This window comes from Triticum aestivum, chromosome 1A (genome assembly GCF_018294505.1).
Source record: "Triticum aestivum cultivar Chinese Spring chromosome 1A, IWGSC CS RefSeq v2.1, whole genome shotgun sequence".
Classification (NCBI taxonomy): Eukaryota; Viridiplantae; Streptophyta; class Magnoliopsida; order Poales; family Poaceae; genus Triticum; species Triticum aestivum.
In genome coordinates this window covers 493,801,317-493,823,890 of record NC_057794.1, presented here as the reverse complement: position 1 = coordinate 493,823,890, position 22,574 = coordinate 493,801,317, and the positions used below count along the sequence as shown (strand labels likewise).

General features: G+C 49.7%; 2 protein-coding genes and 1 pseudogene across 2 annotated transcripts; all 3 read right to left on the bottom strand.

Annotated features, from left to right (window-relative positions):
• Positions 1–3,353: 3,353 nt before the first annotated feature.
• On the bottom strand, positions 3,354–6,107 carry LOC123190403 (zinc transporter 5). The gene is made up of 4 exons (XM_044603061.1): positions 5,968–6,107; positions 4,277–4,880; positions 4,002–4,151; positions 3,354–3,909 (listed from the first exon to the last, which is right to left on the bottom strand). The coding sequence occupies exons 1-4, from the start codon at positions 6,105–6,107 to the stop codon at positions 3,604–3,606; spliced, it is 1,200 nt and encodes a 399-aa protein (XP_044458996.1). The 3' UTR covers positions 3,354–3,603.
• A 602-nt stretch (positions 6,108–6,709) lies between these two features.
• LOC123059913 (zinc transporter 9) lies at positions 6,710–8,106 on the bottom strand. Its single transcript, XM_044482467.1, has 3 exons — positions 7,406–8,106; positions 7,149–7,298; positions 6,710–7,071 (listed from the first exon to the last, which is right to left on the bottom strand). The coding sequence occupies exons 1-3, from the start codon at positions 8,033–8,035 to the stop codon at positions 6,766–6,768; spliced, it is 1,086 nt and encodes a 361-aa protein (XP_044338402.1). The 5' UTR covers positions 8,036–8,106; the 3' UTR covers positions 6,710–6,765.
• Positions 8,107–16,430: 8,324 nt separating this feature from the next.
• Positions 16,431–22,574, bottom strand: part of LOC123190314 (uncharacterized) — a 28,889-nt pseudogene continuing 22,745 nt past the window's right edge.

Below are 22,574 nucleotides of genomic sequence, written 5' to 3'. Positions count from 1 at the left end.
CAAAACTCGACTAAAAGGATAATACAACAATCTAGTGACATTTTGTTTAAAGATGCATTTGTCCGTGGCATAAGCATTGTATGAATACATAGCGTTGATGTGATAGAATTTTTTTCATGTGAATGGTAAAAGAATTCTATGTTAATGTGACATTTTCAAAGCGTTGTGGAAGCAATTTGTTGGTGTATCAACTATCAAGAAACAAATATGTCTTCAGAAAAAATCTGCCTCATTCAGGAGATGTACAGAAGCACATCAAGAAGCAAGCATGAAGGACGGCGCCGCCCCTAGCGGGCGTCTCGGGGGGTGTTTCCCCTCCCGCCGGCGTAACCTCCCTCTCTCTCCATCTCTCCTCGCCGCCGCACGAGGCTGGCGACGGGCCATGCCTGGGGCGCGGTCTGGGACTGCGGCGGCGGGGCCGGCTCCGCTCCGATCTGCATCAGAGGGTCTCGGATCCGGGCGGCGCCCCCTGGCGAGGCTCCCTGTCTCCTGCGGCGGGCAGTGGGGTTGGCGTGGTGCCGGCGATCTGGTCGGGTGGCCGACGGATCTCCGGTGGCCTGGGGCCTCGCGTGGCTGCCTTGGCGGCTGGCGGCGCCATATCTGGCTGCTGGCCTTCTTCCTTGCTCGGTGCGCTTCTCCTGCAAGGGTCTCTGGGTGTGCTGTATGGCCTGCCTATGGGATGCGGGCGATGTTGGTGGTCGGGATCCAGATCGGGGGAAACCCGGGTCGGTTTCGGCCGGCCGCGATGACGATGACGCCCGCGGGCGCCGATTTCTTCATGGAGACGTCTGTTAAGGTCTGCCCTTCCACTCCCCACCACCTAGCTTCTCGGGTGAAAACCTAACTCCGGTGGGCGGCGGCGGCGTCTTTGGCGCCGCGACCTTCTTGAAGGCGCCGCCTTGAGGGCTGGGTGGTGGCGGGCGCTGTTTGGGGTCGGTGACAGTTGCCGACGGCGTGCCCTTCTTCGCCCAAGCCTCCGCTTTTCCTCCGACGCGTTCTGGTTCTCCTGGGGGCGTCGTTTTGGAGTAAGTGTTGGCTGGGAGGATGGTGGAGCGGTGCTCCATCTCACACATTGATGGCGGCGGATGTCGGCGGCATGGCGCTGTGGAGGCTCGACGTCCGATGCACGGAGATGGACTCGCGCAGGAGGAGGTTGCTGTTTGGCGTCATGGTGGCGTCAATGGCGGAGTCGCCAGACAAGGTAGAAGCCTCAATTTGATCTGAACACGGACCTGTGGAAGATGGCGGTGACAACACACGAGTGCGTCTAACCGGATTATGCCCCAGACCCGGTATGTGGCTCGGCTGGGGCTTTCGAATGTGTTTCGGCTTGCGGCTTTTGATGTTAGGCTTACGTGACTGGTCTGGGTAGTGGCCCGGCTAGCACCCCTTCATCATATTGGATAGGAGTAATGGCATATGTTGTCAAGATGGTGGATTCAGGCACATTGGTGTAATACTTTGTAAGGTCCTCGAGAATAATCAATAAAGTGACCGTATGCATCTTCCAGATGCAGAGGCCGGGGGTCATCCTCCTTTTCTAAAAAAAAGAAGCATGAAGGACTGAAACAGATTTACTCATTACAAATAATAATTTGCAATTGAATTTGGTGCACAGGCATTAAGTCCAACAATGGTTTGTAGGCACGGGGATCATAGTACAGCAAAGGTGTGAGTCATCACAAATTGTTTACGCGTCTCCCGGCTCAGGTGTCAGCCGTCATGGCCAAGAGGACAACGTAGCGCCCTGCGAGTGATATGCGGTGGTTGTCACGACGGCCAGCCATACTCAAACCTTAAGGCAGAGAGTTCATGCCAGCATGGTGGTGGTGTTCCGCACATGACAAGTGTGTTGTGGTCGGGTGCTCATCTCGACATGGGGGCAGCGCCGTGAACGTGCCTACTTGAGCTCTATGGGGAGCTTTTTCTTGCCGAGAATGACATTCCTCATTGTTCAAGAATCCTCCTCCTCTCCTACTAGTTCTTTCACTTTTCTGGATTTATTTTAGGCTTTCCTACGATATTTCTTAAATAGGAGATGGCATTCTCGTCGACTATGGGACGCTTATGGTGACTTTGTCGATTTCAAAATTTCTTGGCTCGCTCCCTTAAAAAATGATGAGTGTGTGCATGCGTTCATAGGGTTGACATACATGTGTATATGTGAGTGTGTGAGTTTGTACTGCATTTGAGAAAAGACATTCAAAAGATGGTTTGGAATGGTAATTTTATTCATGGTTTTTTAGATATCTCAATCTATATTTCGAGAAGTATTATGTACAAGCTAAAATTCAGATCCTTTACCGGCCCGTGCTGCACACTAGTAGTCAGAAAAGAGTACGAAGAGGTTTTTGCACCCGAGCTCAAATGAGCTCGGGTGAACAATAAATTCAAAAATGTTTAAAAAACTGATTTTTTATGGCAAACTTTTACAAATGATCTAAGATCTTGCAAATCATATCGCTCTGTCGGGCGCTCTACCGGGCCTCCCCTTTATTGTAGCTCGGTTTTGGGGGTTTTACTGTTTTGTGTGGTTTCCTTCAGTTTTTCTAAGGGTTTTGTTTCCTACGTTTTTTCTTTGGTGGTTTCCATCATTTTTCTTCCGATTTCTTCCTTTTTATCTTTTATTTTCATTTTTGTTTCCTTTTTTCCTCAGTTTCTTTCTTGTTTTTTTACTTTTTTTTCTTGTTTTCAACACATGTGTATTTTTTTATATGCATGGTACATTTTTTATACATGTCTAACTTTTTTCAAACGTATGTTTTGATGGCTACCTTTTTTCATACATGTTATATATTTTCCGTATGCATGTAAAATAAATACATGATTAACATTTTTAATACACATGTTTGAATAATTTTCTGAATACGTGTTAAACATTTTCAGATACACGTTGGAACATTCTTTGAATGATAGAAACTATATTTTGAACTATGCTTTTTTTTACATTGCACAAAGATTTTTCTTAAATGTCGTGAACACATTTTTGAAACTCGTGAACATTTCTAGAAATATAATGTAGAACGTACGAAACTTTTTCTGATTACACAAGCATTTTTAAAATTGTATAAACATTATTTATAAATGTTGCGTACATGTTTTTCGAACGCATGACATTTTTTAAATGTCACAAGACATTTTTCAAACACATGGTTAACATTTCTCATACACATGATTAACATTTTCTACTTTTTTCATTCCCTTTATACAACTGGAACATTTTTTATACACGTTTATTTTTTTACATGCATGATTGACATTTTAAAAAAAATAAGGAAGTGCATAAATATACGCATTTATTTTTTGCGGGGAAGCACTACTCCATTCCACCTATGCTAAGAACATCTACAGACAACTGGATTATATTCGAGGGGAATCTTTCACAACTCTGCATTTCGCTTTTTCTCAAAAAAGAAAAGAACAAAGAAAAAAAAACTCGGCTCTGCGCTAACGACCGCTCATCAGCAATCAGTGTGTGGTAGCTCGGCAGCCTTGTATTCCAAAGTCCAAACTTTGAGCTCCGGCCTACTACTGATTGCCTACCAAGGTCAGCCCCCTAAACAGTTCAGTCCAGAAGGTGATCATCTTTCGTGAGCGGTCGGGTCAGGCCCAGACCGCGAGCAGCGACATGAGGCCGGCCCCGAGCAGCAGCGAGACGTTGAGCGCGAGCTGCAGCCGCGCCCTGCTCTGCACCCTGGGCTTGCTGAAGTCCTCGGCCAGGATGTCCACCAGCGCCATGTACACCAGGATCCCCGCCGCGGCCGCCTCCAGCAGCCCCTGCACCACCAGCGCCGTCGGGCTGCTCTCGTCGTACACCGAGGATATCGCGATGCCCACGCCGATCCCCGCCGGCGTCGTCAGCGAGAAGAGCAGCCCCATCGCCACCACCGACTTGAGCCGGAACTTGGCCTGCCGTGAAACAGAGAAGTGCACGGTTACTTTCAGTGGTAAATTTTCAGGCACGTGGAGAAAGAAACTGTGGTGTGCTCTGCTCTGCTCACCTGGACGATGCAGCCTCCGAGGCCGATGCCCTCGAAGAGCTGGTGGAACGTCAACGCCGGCACCAGCGGCCGCACCGTGCTCGGGAAGTCGGAGGCGCCCAGCGACATGCCGATGATCAGCGAGTGGACAACCACGCCCAGCTCCAGCACCTTCGCAATCGCAACAAAGGACCACCAGCCAATCAATCAGACACGATGCGACACCCGACTCGATTGCAACGCTCTGTTTTGTTTCTATCTGTTTGATATTTGATGATTGAAGGAACCGTGCTGACCTGCGAGATGACGCGGTGGCGCACGAGCTCGTCGCCGTTGTCCGGGGAGGCGAGCATCGACATGCCGTGCGCGTGCCCGTGGTGCCCGTCGGGGGCGGATTCCGGGTCGTCATGCGCCGGCTCGTCGGTGACGGCGGCGGCCCGCTTGGCGTTCGTCCGGTGGAAGTACCCCGTGGCGACGGTGTCCACGATGAGCGTGGCGACCGCGGCGAGCATGGCGACCAGCCCGGCGAACGGGAAGCGCTTCCACGGCCCGCCCACGAGGCACGGGGACCGCAGCGCCTCGAAGGCCGCCGGCAGGATGTGCACCATCCCGGTGGCGAGGATGACGCCGCCCGCAAAGGCCTTGACGGCGAGGAAGAGGTCCGTCTCCGGCCGGAGCGCGGGGAACCGGCGCCCCAGGGACGGCAGGCCCGCCCCGACCGCGCTCCCCGCGAGGATGCAGAAGATGGCGATGATCTTGAGCCGCAGCGCCTGGGCCTTGTCGCGCCCGGCCGACTCGGCCTCGCAGCCGTCGTCGCCGCCGCCTCCCGGCACGGCGAGCGCGGGCGCGACCAGGACGGCCACGAGGCAGAGCACGGCGATCGCGCGGCCGAATTGATGCCTCCATTTGGCCCAATATAACTACCACTAATGCTTTATTTAGTGTTTTTTACAGCTACTTATGGTCTTGTTAATGCGTGTTGTTTTCGACGGGACAAGGACTAACCATTGCCATAACCAAGAGTTAATCAGACAGCTCACATACTATGTAAAATTTACAGCTACTTATGAGCATCTTGGTGTGTTGTTTTCGACGGGACAACGACTAACCATAACCATGGTTAATCAGACAGCTCACATGCTCTAGGTTCATATCTCCTTTTTTTTTGATAAAATTTACAGCTACTTATGAGCATCTTGATGTGTTGTTTTTGACCGGACAACAACTAACCATAACCATCTAAAGTTAATTAGACTAACCACACATAGAGCAGTAATATGTCCATACTACTACTCTATGTTACTACTACTCTATGTTACTACTACTCTATGTTACTAGTACCTCTAAGCAGTAGGCGCACGGGCCAAAAGAAATATAAACCAAGCTACAGTAATAATAATACTATAACAGCTACAGCAAAAGGTCGGTTTCGGCGGTGGTCGCGTGCAGGGTGAGGAAAAAGTTGGCATGTTGTTATAGTGTCGACACCGTGGAGAAAACAAGACAGGGTCTTCTTCTCTTCTGGTCGCGGAGAAGGGGGGTGAGGGCACCGCTGGCCCCGACGTTTTCGGTAACGTGTAGCCACATGAAGGGCCCATGACATCATCTGCCGATTTTCTCAGATGTTCGTCTCTTTTAGCAGTCAATCTTTTCATTTTCATTTGTCGATTCGTGACCCTGACTGCGGCCGCGCCCGCGCACGTGAGACGGCTTCGTTGTGTACAACTTTTGATCGTTGCCATGGTGTATACTGAATGAACGGATAAGGGCATATCTAACGCTGATCCGCAAATTCCCTCCGGCATCTGTCTGTGGACATGGATGTTGGAGCCGGTCATCGGACGCTACGCGCGTAAATTTCGAACATAGTTTAACTAAACCAGACGAAATTCAAGCAAACAATGTGGATTTCACTACAATTCAAATATATTTTACATAAGACAGATGGTATTTTGATTGTTTAACTAAAAAAAACTAAACCCTATACCGGACGACCACCTTATACACGTGGACGCCCTGTCCTGCTGCACCACGGTCGCCATCCGTGTTGTCCCCGTCGTTGTTGTCCCTCCGGCGGTGGAAGGGCGCCGAAGGGCCACAATAGCCTTGTCCGACGGATGGCTGCATCTCGCGGAGGAGCCGCTTCGCCTCCTGTTGCGTGGTGCGGAGGGTTGCTTTGGCCACTGCTGACGGTGCCGGCGAAGCCAGCGGAGCCCTGGCGGCGACGCCTGAGAAGTCGCGTTAGTCAGCGTCGCCCTCTCGTCTGGTCAAATCGCAGGCATCAATGTCGACCGCTGCATGCTCTGGGGCGACATGAATGTGACGTGATAAGCGGCACAGGCGTTCGATGGAAAACGCGGCAGAGGCAGGGGGGATTTTTGAGTGGGCTAGGGTAGTCACAAGCGGACGTGATAGCGGTCGGAACGCCCGGACCCCCCACCCCCTTGTCTCCGGTTTTGCGGAAAGAAGTGTGTGCGGACGGCCCAACGGACCGATACATGACCGTGTTGGACGGCAGAACACGTCTAAATCGCGCGGTCCGGACGTTTGTGGGCAATTTGAGGGTCAGCGTTCAAAATGCCCTAAGAAGGGAAGACCAGACCCCCATGTAGTTTGATAGTTTGATCTACTATACATGTATACATTTTTACTAGCAAGCAACCAAAAAAAACCTCACTATGCACCCCCCCCCCCCCCCCACACACACACACACAAGATGACTGAACCAAGAACAAGAACAAGAGAAATTCTTCAAAACGATTTTTTTTCAGGTGAGGACGATATCTCAGGCCCATATGGCAAGCATGGACATGAGAGCCGTCCCAAGCAGCAAGGAGAGGTTTACGATGACCTGCAGCCTTCCGTTGCCCTGCACCCTAGGGTTCATGAAGTCTTCCGCGAGGAGGTCGACGAGGGCCATGTAGTTGAGGATTCCGGCGGTGGCGGCGCTGAGCATCCCTTGGATGATCAGGGTGTTGGGGCTGTTCTCGTCGTAGACGGAGGATATCCCGATGCCGATCACGACGCCGACCGGCGTGGTGAGTGAGAAGAAGAGCGCCATCAGCAGCACGGACTTCAGGCGGAATTTGGCCTGTCAGAAGTTTGATTCATTTACCGACGGTCAGCCTGCATTATCTACCTCAGTTTACGGACCTGCTATGTACGTACCTGAACGATGCATCCTCCGAGCCCTATCCCCTCGAAGAACTGATGGAAAGTTAGCGCGACCACGAGTGGTCTGATCGTGCTGGTGCTCTGGGAGGCGCCGAGAGACATGCCGATGATCACCGAGTGCACTATGATCCCCAGCTCCAGCACCTTCAGATCAAGCACGCGTACATGCATGTACAAACAGTAAGCGTCGATCGATGCAACAGCTTAGTCACTGCGGTAGTATGAAATGGAATGGATGCATGGATCGGCACCTGCGAGATGACACGCTGGCGGATGAGCTGCGCGCCGCCGTCGTCGGACGCCGCCGCCGATGACGCGACGACGGCCGACACGCCGTGGGAGTGACCGACGTGCGCGTGATGGGCCGGCGTGGCCTCCACGTCGTCGGCCCCGACGACGGCCGCGGCCTTCTTGGCGTGCGCGGCGCGCTGGAAGTAGCCCGTGGCGATGGTGTCGACGACGAGCGTGGCGATGGCCGCGAGCATGGCGACGAGGCCGGCGAACGGGAACTTCTGCCACGGCCCGTCGACGAGGCAGGGCGAGCCGAGCCGCTCGAAGGCCTCCGGGAGGATGTGCACGAAGGAGGTGGCGAGGATGACCCCCGCCGCGAAGGCCTTGACGCCGAAGAAGAGGTCCCTGTCCGGGCTCAGCGCCGGGAACCTCCGGCCCAGCGACGGGATGGCGCAGCCCGCCGCGCTGGCCACGAGGATGCAGAAGACGGCGATGATCCTGAGCCTCAGCGAGCCCGCCTTGTCCTGCTCCTCCTCCTCGCCGCCGGCCTCGCACTCGCACTCGGCGCGGGCGAGCAGGGGGAGGGAGGAGACGGCGACGAGGAAGAGCAGGCACAGGGCGGCGAGCTTGAGACTGGCGGCTGCTGCCATGGTCTAGTCGTCGGAGGCTAAACAACGGTGATGAGCGGCAGGAGAGACGACGTACGCACGCCTATATACCAGTACAGAGCTGCAAGCCAGTGTACCTAGTAAAATGAGATATTATATCGGTGTGAACGTATCCGATTCGCGTGGAGACTTTCTCAAGAACCGGATATTATGAACAGCAAGCCGATATTCCCAATGTCAACAGGGGGAAACTTTAGAGTTGCCATTCACGTCATGCAACTTTTCATCTATATATCTATCTATCTAGCAGTATATACGCATGTGGTGCATGAGAGGTTGCAGCGCGCCACTTTTGGGTAATATTATGTGCGCACCACCTTACCCTTTTGTTATGGATGCTAAGCACTTTCGATCTCTCGCCATTTCTGCGTCCAAGACGCCCGCAGTTGGCCACCATGCATGCAGAGTTGCAGATGCAGCACCAGCTCTCTTCCGCCGCTTCACACTTTCCTACTGAGCCATGATTGGATGGCTTTGGAGCCACTGACGGTTGGACAAATGGCTTCCCTAGAGTTAACAATGCTCAACTTGAGCATCTTTCAAAGTTCCAATGTCAACTTGGGCATCTGGTCAAGGCCGCAGCCTGTGCTGGTGCAGTAATACTCTTTCTCCTGAGATGTGATCTGTGCAGAAAACAAAAGATTGTTGAGATGCAGTGAGGGTGTCGACACCGTGAGGGCACGGCATGACATGGTTGACTGTGTTTCGCAAGCTATTGATCTACCAGGTAGCATAGTCTATTCACGCCTCGGATTTCTCGGGCTCACTCCACACTACATTGGAGATCCAACAAGATGGGCTGCAATTTTCCCGCCGGTGCCGTCACATCTCACATGGGCAAGAGTGCCGTCATTTGTGTATGCAGATATGATTAACAAGCATATAAAACTAGCAGAAGGATAATCTGGTCATAGGATTGTAACCTATCTAGGATAAGTAAAAACAAATTCTCGTGGTGCCTTTGTTCGACCAAGTAACTGGAAACTTGGTAGCACGTCTGGTACTAAATTAACGACAATTAATATGGATAGGAGAGAGTAGTAGATTATATCCCCGGACGCATATTTGTAACAAACTAACACGTTGGATATGTTTCAAAAGTATCACGGCCTTATTTATGCATAAATCCTGAATGCACCATATTATATGGACATGAAGTTTCTTAGCTCGAGCTCATATGAACTTGGGTTAACAGTAAAAATGGAAATAGTTGAAAAAACAAAAAAAAACAAAAAAAAATTGTGACTAACATTGGCAAATGTTGTGAGTGATTGGAAAGTTTCATCTTGAAAGGACATTTGTAGAAGCCATGGCAAAACAAAATTGATACTCTAAAAATGTTATTTCCAAAAGCATTTTAGAGTGATGATTCTGTATTTTTTGCCTTAACTTCCACAAATGTCATTTCATGATGAAATTTACAAGCACTCAAAACATTTATAATTGTTTGCAACAGAAAAATCAGAATTGTTTGAATTTATTTATTTTTCTGAATTTAACTGTTCATCACAAGCTCATTTGAGTTCGGGGCCAAAAGAGTACTTTCGCACATTATATCAGGTATAGAATTCCACATATTTGAACTACACTAGATAATTGCACGTGGATTGCAACGTGAGCATAAGCATTATTAGACTGACCCGTGATCGTAGGCTAAAATTATAGAAAGTTTTTATATACAATCATCATGATTTACCCATTATCTTATTATTAAACAATTATTTGGTATTCCATCTAATCCTTTATATAGGATGTATTTGTTTTCTGATAAAATTTTATAGAGTAAGGTCCAATTTTTTAATTCCTCGTAATTCCTTTTTAGCCCTAAAATATAAAAGTATATCTCCCTCGATTGCATGTATATCTCCTTATAGCAAAAGAAGGAAAGTATCTCTTTCCCGATTGCCTGTATATCTTCCTTTTTTTTGCGGGAAACTTCGAGCTTTATTCAACTATACTCTGTTCCCGCACGATCAGCCAAAACGCTGGTCATGAGGAAGCTAGGGGGGGAGTCCATCCAGCAGTCGGTGATCCCCAAGGTGCAAGCATGTTTAGCACACAAGTGGGCCGACATATTGGAGTTTCTCGATACATGTTGAACATCAAAAGATAGAAAAGATAAGGCTAGCTCTTCTATTTCTAATAACAGCGGCGCTACAATGGAGCGCGAAAACCGTCGCGAGTGCCATAGGTGAACCAATTCTAAGCAATCTGTTTCCATGAGCACTTGTGAAAAGCCTCGAAGCTGTGCGAATATCACCCCATCTCGCAAAGCAGACGCCTCAGCTATCAACGGGTCCGTGATGTGGGGGTAGGGTTTGCTCCAGGCAGCCAAGAAGGTCGAGGAAGTCCGTGCCACTCCTCCAGCTCCACTTCTGTGTTCAATCACTGAAACACTAGCATCTGTGTTTACCTTTGTCCAGCCTTGATCAGGTGGCCTCCAGCCATAGCCAGGTAGAACCTTCGTCTATTCCAAGGGAAGCTCCAGCAAGGCAAGAGTTTCTCTTATACGTTTGAGAGATTGCGCCGGGTTCATACTTGCTCTGTCATGCGTTATATTATTGCGAGAGGTCCAAACAGCCCACATGATAGTAACAATTTTTGCCCGGTCACTCTCTGAAACCGAGAGTCGCAAAGAATATCCCTACACCAAGTCATAGGGTGTAACTCCGGTAGCTTGACCTGCAGCCATTTTCGAGCTTCTGTCCAAAAAGTTTGAGCATGTGAACACTTGATCAAAGCATGCATCAAATCTTCATCATCTCCCTTGCACACCTTACATCGTGCTAAGGTTGCAGTATGCCTATACTGTAGTGTGCTCTCCACTGGAAGAATGCCACGGAGGACCCTCCACTAGAACACACGCACCTTAGGTAGCACTTTGAGCTTCCAAAGACGAGTCCATAACTGCTTATTATTCTCTGACGATTCTGTAGTCGCCCCTTCCGCTAGAGCTGAATGCTTGTTATGCGTCATTAGAGCACGATACGCTGACTTCACAGTATAGGAACCCGATCTCTCATGATCCCAAGCCCAATAATCATCACCACCTCCTTGTCTGAGTGGAATATTCAAAATAGTATCAGCATCTGGTGGTATAAAATTTTCTCGAACAAGGCCAGCTTCCCAAGACCAAGTCACATCATCGATCAGGTCTGAAACAAGATTGATAGGTGTTGTACCGATTTGTGCATTGGGCCGCAGTGAAAGCTTGCCTGGTAGCCATCCATCCTGCCACACGCGCGTGGACGAGCCATCGCCAATCCGTTTTAGCAGGCCAGTATGCAGTGCCGCCCTCCCGGCAACGATCGCTCGCCAGGTAGCCGAGGCGTTACACGGAACAGTAGCATGCATGAAATCTGTGTTCGGGAAATAGCGGCCTTTCAACACCCGAGAGCATAACGAGTTCGGGCTGGTGATAAGCCTCCATGCATGTTTCCCTAACAATGCAATATTGAAACATTCCAGATCACGAAATCCCATGCCTCCTCTAATCTTTGGAAGCGACAAGGACTTCCAATCTATCCAATGTAGAGATCTTCGATCTATAGAACTGCTCCACCAGAATTTTGCCAGCGGTGAGGAGATGTTTTTGTACACTTTTTTCATGAGTTTAAAGCAACTCATAGTGTATGTTGGCACCGCCTGTGCTCTTGCCTTGATAAGCACTTCCCTCGCCGCGCAAGAAACAAATCTTTCTGTACCCCCATTCAACTTTGACCTCACCCTTTCTCCAACGAAATCAAAGGTGTCTGAGGTGATCTGTCCAACTGCTGTGGGGAGGCCCAAATACCTCTCATTGAATGCCTCAACTGATATACCCATCGCAGTTTTCACCATTGCTCGCACTGGACTTGGAGTGTTTGGACTAAAAAAGATGGAGCTCTTCTCTTTGTTAACACACTGTCCCGAACACTCACCATAAATCCTGAGAATGTTGTTTAGACGCTCTGCACTCTCCAGTTTAGCTTGCTTGAAGGTAAGACTATCATCTGCAAACAGTAGTTGATTAATCCACGGTGACTGGGTGCACACTCGAATCCCCTTGTCTGCATACACTCCACCATATCTGTTTAAGAGTGTAGTAAAGCCCTCGGCACACAAAAGGAATAAATAAGGTGACATGGGACATCCTTGCCTGAATCCCCTAGAGGGGGTGAAAAACGGCAGCAACTCCCCATTCACTCGAACCGCGAACCGCACTGATGTTACACACTTCATAATCAGTCGGATAAAGGACGAGCTGAAGCCCAACTTGGTCATGATCACATGAAGATAATGTCGTTCGACGCGGTCATAAGCTTTCATCATGTCCAGCTTGACAGCACATACCCAATTCTTTCCCTTTCTCCTTTTCTTCATTGCATGGATACTCTCATGAGCAATAAGAACATTATCTGTAATGAGGCGCTCAGGCACAAAAGCACTTTGCTCCTCACTTACAAGGTCGTCGAGGAAATCTCTCATCCTGTTAACAATACATTTTGCTGCAATCTTGTACAACACAGGACAAAGAGAAATAGGTCTATATTGGGTTATTCTTTGTGGATGCCGAACCTTTGGGATGAGGGTGATGGATGTGTCATTCATTCCTTCTGGAAGCTTGCCCCCCTTCAAAAAACTCAACACTGCCGGGGTTATGTCATCTTTCAACAGTGGCCAGTGCCTCTGAAAAAATCCCGTATTAAATCCGTCCACTCCGGGTGCTTTGGATGGGGCCATCTGAAACAGCGCCACCCTCACCTCTTCTGCCGTAAATGGCTTATCTAGGTGTGCATTCATAGGTGCTGTCACTCTATTTGGAACCAAGTCCAGCAGTTCATCAAGGGGTCTGACTCCTTGAGATGTATACAAAGTTGTGTAGAACTGTTGTACCTCCTCATGGTCATCTGCCCAGGACTGGCATACCGACCCATCAGCTCGCACAAGTCCCTCAATTTTGTTCATTCTCCTGCGTTGAGCTGCTTGTGCGTGAAAAAAAATTTGTATTCCTGTCGCCCTCGCGCAAGTATGGTACTCTAGATCTCTGGCGCATCCAAATTTCCTCCTGATGAAGTGCTTCACGTAGTTTCTTGACTATAGATTTCTCTTCATCAGTTGGACCTCTCCTGCCCGCACGGCTCCTAAGCTGGTTCAACCTCTGTCGAAGTTTCCTCACTTTCGCCGTCAGGCTGCCGAACTCACGTGCGCCCCATGTAGATAAGGAACTCTGCATGGTATTAAGCGCATTAATCACCCCAGTCAGACCATGCAAACCAGCTCCCTTTTGCCAATTATTCAAGACAACACTATCATAGTCTGCATGTGTCTGCCATACATCTTCATAGCGAAACTGCTTCCCTCCCCTTCTCCACTCGGCCACATCCGTGCGGAGTTCGACCAGGACCAAGCAATGGTCGGAGTCCGTAGTACTTATGTGCCAAACTCTTGAGTGCCCGAACAGCTGGATCAATGCTGGGTTCCCAAACGCTCTGTCAAGTCGGGCCCTGACATTATCGTCACCTGTTTGGCCATTATCCCAAGTGTACTCTGTCCCAGACCACCCCATATCTTGGAACAAGCAATCGTCAGCTGCTTCACAGAACGCACGCATCTGCCATTCAGGCCGGGCAGCGAGCGAAAAATGTTCAGTAGCATACAATGTTTCATTGAAATCCCCTACGCATAACCAAGCCGGATGTTGGATAGAAAACAAAGTTCGAAGACATCTCCAACTATGGTCTCTGTCTGCTGCTCGAGGGGCCCCATAAAACCCCGTAAATCTCCATTTATCTCGATTCAGATTATTATTCTGCACCATCACGTCTATGTGCCCCGAACTGAAACTCTGAAGATCCACCTGAACCTCACTTGTCCAGAATAGACCAATGCCACCGCTTAGACCATCACTATCAACTGCAAAACAGCCCGCAAAGCCTAGAAGATTTTGCAGACTTTCTACCCTCTTTGCCGCAATCTTAGTCGCCATCAGAAATAAGAGACCGGGCCCTTCTTGCTTCACCACACTGCGAAGCTCGCGAACTGTCGTTGGGTTCCCAAGCCCGCGACAGTTCCAGCTGAGGCAATTCATTGTGCCCGGCAGGGCTACGCTGCAGCCTCTGTCGTCTCCCCGGAATTGACGGGGGTAGGTTTCTTCTTCTTCAGCAACCTCTCGCCTTCACCACTTCTCTCAGAGGATTCCGAAAGCACCTCTGCAACGCCCCCCTGGCCATCCTCTGGGTCGTGTGCCTTTTCCATCAGCAAGGGTATAACCCTCCTGTACTCTTGTTTCTTCTCCTGCAGGCCTCCCTTGTGTTTATTTAGATTTTTGCTCTTAACCCAAGAATTAACTTCAGCTCCTTTCTCAGCTACATTACTTGAACCTCTTGTCTCAGCTTTGTTCTTTTGACTATTTGATTGATCTCGAGACGAGTTCTCGCTAGCACTTGGCGCTCTGCGATCTTCCGGCGCCCGCAGTCCTCTTCCAAAGGGGAGGTCCCCATTGGCATCTCGAGTCCCCGGGGTCGGACAATGCAAATCAGAGTGGCCCAACCTTCCGCATGAGAAACAGAAGTGCGGAACCTTCTCATATTGGATGTCATACAGGTCCGTCTGTTTCCTCCTCGCTGACTCAATTAAGATCCAGCGCCTTAACGGTTTGTCCACATCAACTGACACTCTAGCTCTGAGATAGCCATTAACATGATCAAACTGCACCCCAGAAGCTTGCTTATCAATCTGTTGAGCTATTGCAGCACACCACTTTTCTCCCCGTAGATTGAAGGGCAAGTTGATGACCCTTGCCCACATATGAATCTTGCTAAAGCTTAGTTCAGAAGGCCACATGCATTCATCAAACTCCGACAAGACGATGGCGTTTTTACTTACATGCCAAGGCGAACCTTCCCAAACTCGATCATGATCTCTCCTGCTCGCAAACTCAGCCACGAACGTGTTTTCCTCTACCGATCTAAAGATCAGACCTTTAGGGTTACCCCATGCCGGCCGAAGTGCGCTGATGATTGTCTGTATGTGTAGAACACGTCGGTGCAGAACCTTCCCCGCTATCAACCACTTCTCCGGCTGACCTTCTTCTCTACATCGAGAACCAGCGGCGTCGCCTCTTCTTCAGTAATGTCCAGTTTATCCAGGGCCTCCGCCAGCTTCGCCCTTGCTGCGCCCGGCGACAGGGGCTCCTTCCCATGGCCATGCCCCGCTGATGAAGCCATCCTCGGGATCACGATCCTGTGCGCCACGCCGGAGATCGGCGCGCGCCGTCGAGTTCCACCCGTGAAACCCTAATCGCCCTTGGCGACGTTCCGGGAGTTTCGGAAGAAAAAGTTTTCTCTCAACAGTTTAGAATTAGTCAAGGCTAATTTCTTCCTAAATTCTGTAAAATTATATTCCTTAGTTATCATGCCAAAAAATACACCTTACATAAAAGAATGAAGGGAGTAAGAACATATTCACTTACCCAAGAAAAAATTATTTTATTTTAGTAAGTTAATAAGACGTGGGAGAACCGAGGGAATTTTTTTAAAATATTATTTTATTTTTACAAAATTGCAAAACAATATACTCGTTTTAAGATATTTCAGTTATATACCCTGTCGGCCGTGCCCAGGCCGAAGAGTGACACTTCCGCTGAGCCGTGGCCGAAGACGGGAGAGGTCTCTTCGTTTCTACCCTGGCCGAAGAGCTATTCTTCGTAGTTCACCGGGCCGAAGAGAGTCCTTCATTCACGTGGAAGATAGAATCTCAGCGACTCGCGCAACTCTTGATTATCTCAGCCATTCTGTCATCTCGTGGCTTGCGGTCTCGAAAAGAAAAAACAGCTCGTGGCTATCCATGTTTACATGCCGGCCGGTGTGTGAGTATCAAGTATGTACGTGTATGGGTATTTGAATACGTGCCCATCTGAGTGAAAAACTTACCATCTAAGTGAAAGCTTGTCATTTGAGTAAAAGATCGCCGTCCGAGTGAAAATATTGCCATCCCAATGAAATATTGTTTTTTTAAACAAGGCAAAAGATTTCCCACTTTCATTCATTAAGCAGAAAAGAGTTGCCCGGTTAATTAACGGAAACCCGGGCGAAAACCGTTACAACACACACCCTCAACAGGGCACCATGAACACATGCCGACCCCAGGGCCGTGCTCTAGTCGAGCCGCCGGCTCCATCACCCAAGCAACCTGTAGCCGACACCCTACAACCAAGACTGAAGCTTCCGCTCCGGCATCCACGCCGACCCCGAGGCCGCGCACCAGGCGAGCCGCCTGCTCTGCTGCCCGAGCAACCGGAGCCGACACTCTACAACCATCTCCGGAGCCGCCGCTCCGAGATAGAAACCCCACACGCCAACCCCGAGGCCGCGCACCAGGCGAGCTGTCAGCTTCGTCACCCGAGCAACCGGAGCCGACACCCAACCATCGTATCCGGAGCCGCTGCTCCGACATCCACGCCGACCCCCAGGCCGCGCACCAGGCTGGCCAACGACACTGCCACCCACGTGACCAATGCCGGCACCCCTTCATGACGACTAGATCCGGAGCCGCCGCTCCGACTTCCATGCCGGCCCCGAGGCCGCGCACCACCCGAGCCGATGGCTCTCCCAGGCCAAGGCCACTCCAGAACGATGCCTCCAAGAAGGACCGCGACACCGGAGCGCCGCCATCATCCGCTCCAAGAACTGGAGCAAGGGTTTCCCCCGGAGTGAGAGAGAAGAGGTCGAAGGCCCTCGAACGACGATGCCTCCAAGAAGGTGTGCGGCGCCCATAGGCATCGCCGCCGCCAGCTTTGGCCAATGCCGGAGCAAGGCTTTCGCCCCGAGCAGCCAAAGGAAGCCCTTCCCTCGAACCGGCACACGAGAGCCACCACCCGCCTGAACCACCACCTACCACCAGAGCCAGGAGCTGCCGATCAGAACAGCCTCGCCGCCGCCACCTACACCACGCAGAGCCGCCGACCAGGCCACCCTATCACCACCGGAGGAGCCAAAACCAGCCACGTCTGGTCAGATCCGGCGCCACACACAGCAGCTACAGCCAACCCACCAGCCAGTACCAAGCGTCCCTAGCACGTCCGAGGGCCGACACACTGTCGTAGAGTACCGGCGCCCCGAGCTCCAGCCGTGGCACTGCCCACGCAGCCACCACGGCTACCGTCGCTGAAGAAGAGGTCCGGGGCTGCCGCCCCGGCATCCGAGCATCACAACCCCGCCATCACGCCCTCCAGATCCACGCACGGCCACCAGCCTCCCGCGCTAGATCCGGCCACCAAGCCCGCGTCGGAGGGCCAAGCCGCCGCCCGCGCCTGACCGAGCCGCCTCCTCTGCCAATGTTGGGGAACGTAGCAGAATTTTAAAAAAATCTACGCATCACCAAGATCAATCTATGGAGTCATCTAGCAACGAGGGAGAGGGAAGTGCATCTACATACCCTTGTAGATCGCGAGCGTAAGCGTTCAAGAGAACGGGGTTGATGGAGTCGTACTCGTCGTGATCCAAATCACCGATGACCTAGCGCCGAACGGACGGCACCTCTGCGTTCAACACACGTACGGTTGGGAAGACGTCTCCTCCAACTTGATCCTGCAAGGGGGAAGGAGAGGTTGATGGAGATCCAGCAGCATAACGGCGTGGTGGTGGAAGCAACGGTGATCTCGGCAGGGCTTCGCCGAGCTCAGGGAGAGGGTGAAGTGTCACAAGAGGGAGAGGGAGGCACCAGGGGCTAGGGTGCGGCTGCCCTTCCTCCCCCCCACCATATATAGGACCCCTAGGGGGGCGGCGGCCCTAGGAGATGCAATCTCCAAGGGGGGCGGCGGCCAAGGGGCGTGGAGTGCCCCCCAAGCCAAGTGGGGTGCCCCCCACCCCTAGGGTTTCCAACCCTAGGCGCAGGGGAGGCCCATGGGGGGCGCACCAGCCCACTAGGGGCTGGTTCCCCTCCCACTTCAGCCCATGGGACCCTCCGGGATAGGTGGCCCCATCCGGTGGCCCCATCCGGGATAGGTGGTCCCGGTACAATACCGATTACCCCCGAAACTTTCCCGATGGCCGAAACTTGACTTCCTATATATAAATCTTCACCTCCGGACCATTCCGGAACTCCTCATGGCGTCCGGGATCTCATCCGGGACTCCGAACAACTTTCGGGTTACCGTATACTAATATCTCAACAACCCTAGCGTTACCGAACCTTAAGTGTGTAGACCCTACGGGTTCGGGAGACACGCAGACATGACCGAGACGACTCCCCGGTCAATAACCAACAGCGGGATCTGGATACCCATGTTGGCTCCCACATGTTCCTCAATGATCTCATCGGATGAACCATGATGTCGAGGATTCAATCAATCCCGTATACAATTCCCTTTGTCAATCGGTACATTACTTGCCCGAGACTCGATCGTCGGTATCCCAATACCTCGTTCAATCACGTTACCGGCAAGTCACTTTACTCGTACCGTAATGCATGATCCCGTGATCAACCACTTGGTCACATTGAGCTCATTATGATGATGCATTACCGAGTGGGCCCAAGAGATACCTCTCCGTCATACGGAGTGACAAATCCCAGTATCGATTCGTGCCAACCCAACAGACACTTTCGGAGATACCTATAGTGCACCTTTATAGTCCCCTAGTTATGTTGTGACGTTTGGTACACCCAAAGCACTCCTACGGTATCCGGGAGTTGCGCAATCTCATGGTCTAAAGAAATGATACTTGACATTTGGAAAAGCTCTAGCAAACGAACTACACGATCTTTAAGCTATGCTTAGGATTGGGTCTTGTCCATCACATCATTCTCCTAATGATGTGATCCCGTTATCAATGACATCCAATGTCCATAGTCAGGAAACCATGACTATCTTTTGATCAACGAGCTAGTCAACTAGAGGCTCACTAGGGACGTGTTGTGGTCTATTTATTCACACATGTATTACGATTTCCGGAAAACATAATTATAACATGAACAATAGACAATTATCATGAACAAGGAAATAAAATAATAACCATTTTATTATTGCCTCTAGGGCATATTTCCAACAGTCTCCCACTTGCACTAGAGTCAATAATCTAGTTACATTGTGATGAATCACACACCCATGCAGTTCTGGTGTTGATCATGTTTTGCTCTAGGGAGAGGTTTAGTCAACGGATCTGCCACATTCAGGTCCGTATGTACTTTACAAATATCTATGTCTCCATTTTGAACACTTTCACGAATGGAGTTGAAGCGATGCTTGATATGCCTGGTCTTCCTGTGAAACCTGGGCTCCTTGGCAAGGGCAATAGCTCCACTGTTGTCACAGAAGAGAGTCATCGGGCCCGACGCATTGGGTATGACTCCTAGGTCGGTAATGAACTCCTTCACCCAGATTGCTTCTTGTGCTGCCTCCGAGGCTGCCATGTACTCCGCTTCACATGTAGATCCCGCCACAACACTTTGCTTGCAACTACACGAGCTTACTGCCCCACCATTCAAAATATACACGTATCCGGTTTGTGACTTAGAGTCATCTAGATCTGTGTTGAAGCTAGCATCGACGTAACCCTTTACGACGAGCTCTTCGTCACCTCCATAAACGAGAAACATATCCTTAGTCCTCTTCAGGTACTTCAGGATATTCTTGACCGCTGTCCAGTGTTCCATGCCGGGATTACATTGGTACCTTCCTATCAAACTTACGGCAAGGTTTGCATCAGGTCTGGTACACAGCATAGCATACATGATAGACCCTATGGCCGAGGCATAGGGGACGACACTCATCTTTTCTCTATCTTCTGCTGTGGTCGGGCATTGAGCCGTGCTCAATCTCGTACCTTGCAATACAGGCAAGAACCCCTTCTTTGACTGATCCATATTGAACTTCTTCAATATCTTGTCAAGGTACGTACTCTATGAAAGACCAATGAGGCGTCTCGATCTATCTCTATAGATCTTGATGCCTAATATGTAAGCAGCTTCTCCAAGATCCTTCATTGAAAAACACTTGTTCAAGTAGGCCTTTATGCTTTCCAAGAATTCTATATCATTTCCCATCAACAGTATGTCATCCACATACAATATGAGAAATGCTACAGAGCTCCCACTCACTTTCTTGTAAATGTAGGCTTCTCCATAAGTCTGTGTAAACCCAAACGCTTTCATCATCTCATCAAAACGAATGTTCCAACTCCGAGATGCTTGCACCAGTCCATAGATCGAGCGTTGGAGCTTGCACACCTTGTCAGCATTCTTAGGATCGACAAAACCTTCTAGATGTATCATATACAATTCTTCCTCAAGGAAACCATTAAGGAATGCCATTTTGACGACCATTTGCCATATCTCATAATCATAGAATGCGGCAATTGCTAACATGATTCGGACGGACTTCAGCTTCGCTACGGGTGAGAAAGTCTCATCGTAGTCAACCCCTTGAACTTGTCGATAACCCTTAGCGACAAGCCGAGCTTTGTAGATGGTTACATTACCATCCGCGTCTGTCTTCTTCTTAAAGATCCATTTATTTTCTATGGCTCGCCGATCATCGGGCAAGTCAGTCAAAGTCCATACTTCGTTTTCATACATGGATCCTATCTCGGATTTCATGGATTCCAGTCATTTGTCAGAATCTGGGCCCGCCATCGCTTCTTCATAGTTCGAAGGTTCACCGTTGTCTAACAACATGATTTCCAAGACAGGGTTGCCGTACCACTCTGGTGCGGAACGCGTCCTTGTGGACCTACAAAGTTCAGTAGCAACATGATCTGAAGTCTCATGATCATCATCATTAACTTCCTCTCTAGTCGGTGCAGGCACCTCAGGAACAATTTCCTGAGCTGCGCCACTCTCCGGTTCAAGAGGTAATACTTCATCGAGTTCTACTTTCCTCCCACTTACTTCTTTAGAGAGAAACTCTTTCTCTAGAAAGGATCCATTCTTGGCAACAAAGATCTTGCCTTCGGATCTAAGGTAGAAGGTATACCCAATAGTTTCTTTAGGGTATCCTATGAAGATGCATTTTTCCGATTTGGGTTCGAGCTTTTCAGGTTGAAGTTTCTTGACATAAGCATCGCATCCCCAAACTTTTAGAAACGACAGCTTAGGTTTCTTCCCAAACCATAATTCATGCGGTGTCGTCTCAACGGATTTCGACGGAGCCCTATTTAAAGTGAATGCGGCAGCCTCTAAAGCATAGCCCCAAAATGACAGCGGTAGATCGGTAAGAGACATCATAGATCACCCCATATCCAATAGAGTGCGAATACGACGTTCGAACAAACCATTACGCTGAGGTGTTCTAGGCGGCGTGAGTTGTGAAACTATTCCACATTTCCTTAAGTGCGTGCCAAATTCGTGACTCAAGTATTCTCCCCCACGATCTGATCGCAAGAACTTGATTTTTCTGTCACGTTGATTCTCAACCTCACTCTGAAATTCCTTGAACTTTTCAAAGGTCTCAGACTTGTGTTTCATTAAGTAGACTTACCCATATCTACTTAAGTCATCAGTGAGGGTGAGAACATAACGACAGCCACCGCGAGCCTCAACACTCATTGGATCGCACACATCAGTATGTATGATTTCCAATAAGTTGGTTGTTCGCTCCATTGTTCCTGAGAACGGAGTCTTGGTCATTTTACCCATGAGACATGGTTCACACGTGTCAAATGATTCGTAATCAAGAGACTCCAAAAGTCCATCTGCATGGAGCTTCTTCATGCGTTTGACACCTATGTGACCAAGGCGGCAGTGCCACAAGTATGTGGGACTATCATTATCAACCTTACATCTTTTGGTATTCACACTATGAATATGTGTAACATTACGCTCGAGATTCATTAAGAATAAACCATTCACCAGCGGAGCATGACCATAAAACATATCTCTCATATAAATAGAACAACCATTATTCTCGGATTTAAATGAGTAGCCATCTCGAATTAAACGAGATCCTGATACAATGTCCTGGCACTAAATAACAATTATTGAGGTTTAAAACTAATCCCGTAGGTAAATGTAGAGGTAGCGTGCCGACGACGATCACATCGACCTTGGAACCATTCCCGACGCGCATCGTCACCTTGTCCTTCACCAGTCTCCGCTTATTCCGCAGCTCCTGCTTTGAGTTACAAATGTGAGCAACCGCACCGGTATCAAATACCCAGGAGCTACTACGAGTATTGGTAAGGTACACATCAATTACATGTATATCACATATACCTTTAGTGTTGCCGGCCTTCTTGTCCGCTAAGTATTTGGGGCAGTTCCGCTTCCAGTGACCACTTCCCTTGCAATAAAAACACTCGGTCTCGGGCTTGGGTCCATTCTTTGGCTTCTTCCCGGCAGCTTGCTTAACGGTCGCGGCAACCCCCTTGTCGTCCTTCTTGAAGTTCTTCTTACCCTTTCCTTTCTTAAACTTAGTCGTTTTATTCACCATCAACACTTGATGTTCCTTTTTGATTTCCACCTTCGCTGATTTCATCATTGAATATACCTCAGGAATGGTCTTTTCCATCTCCTGCATATTGAAGTTCATCACAAAGCTCTTGTA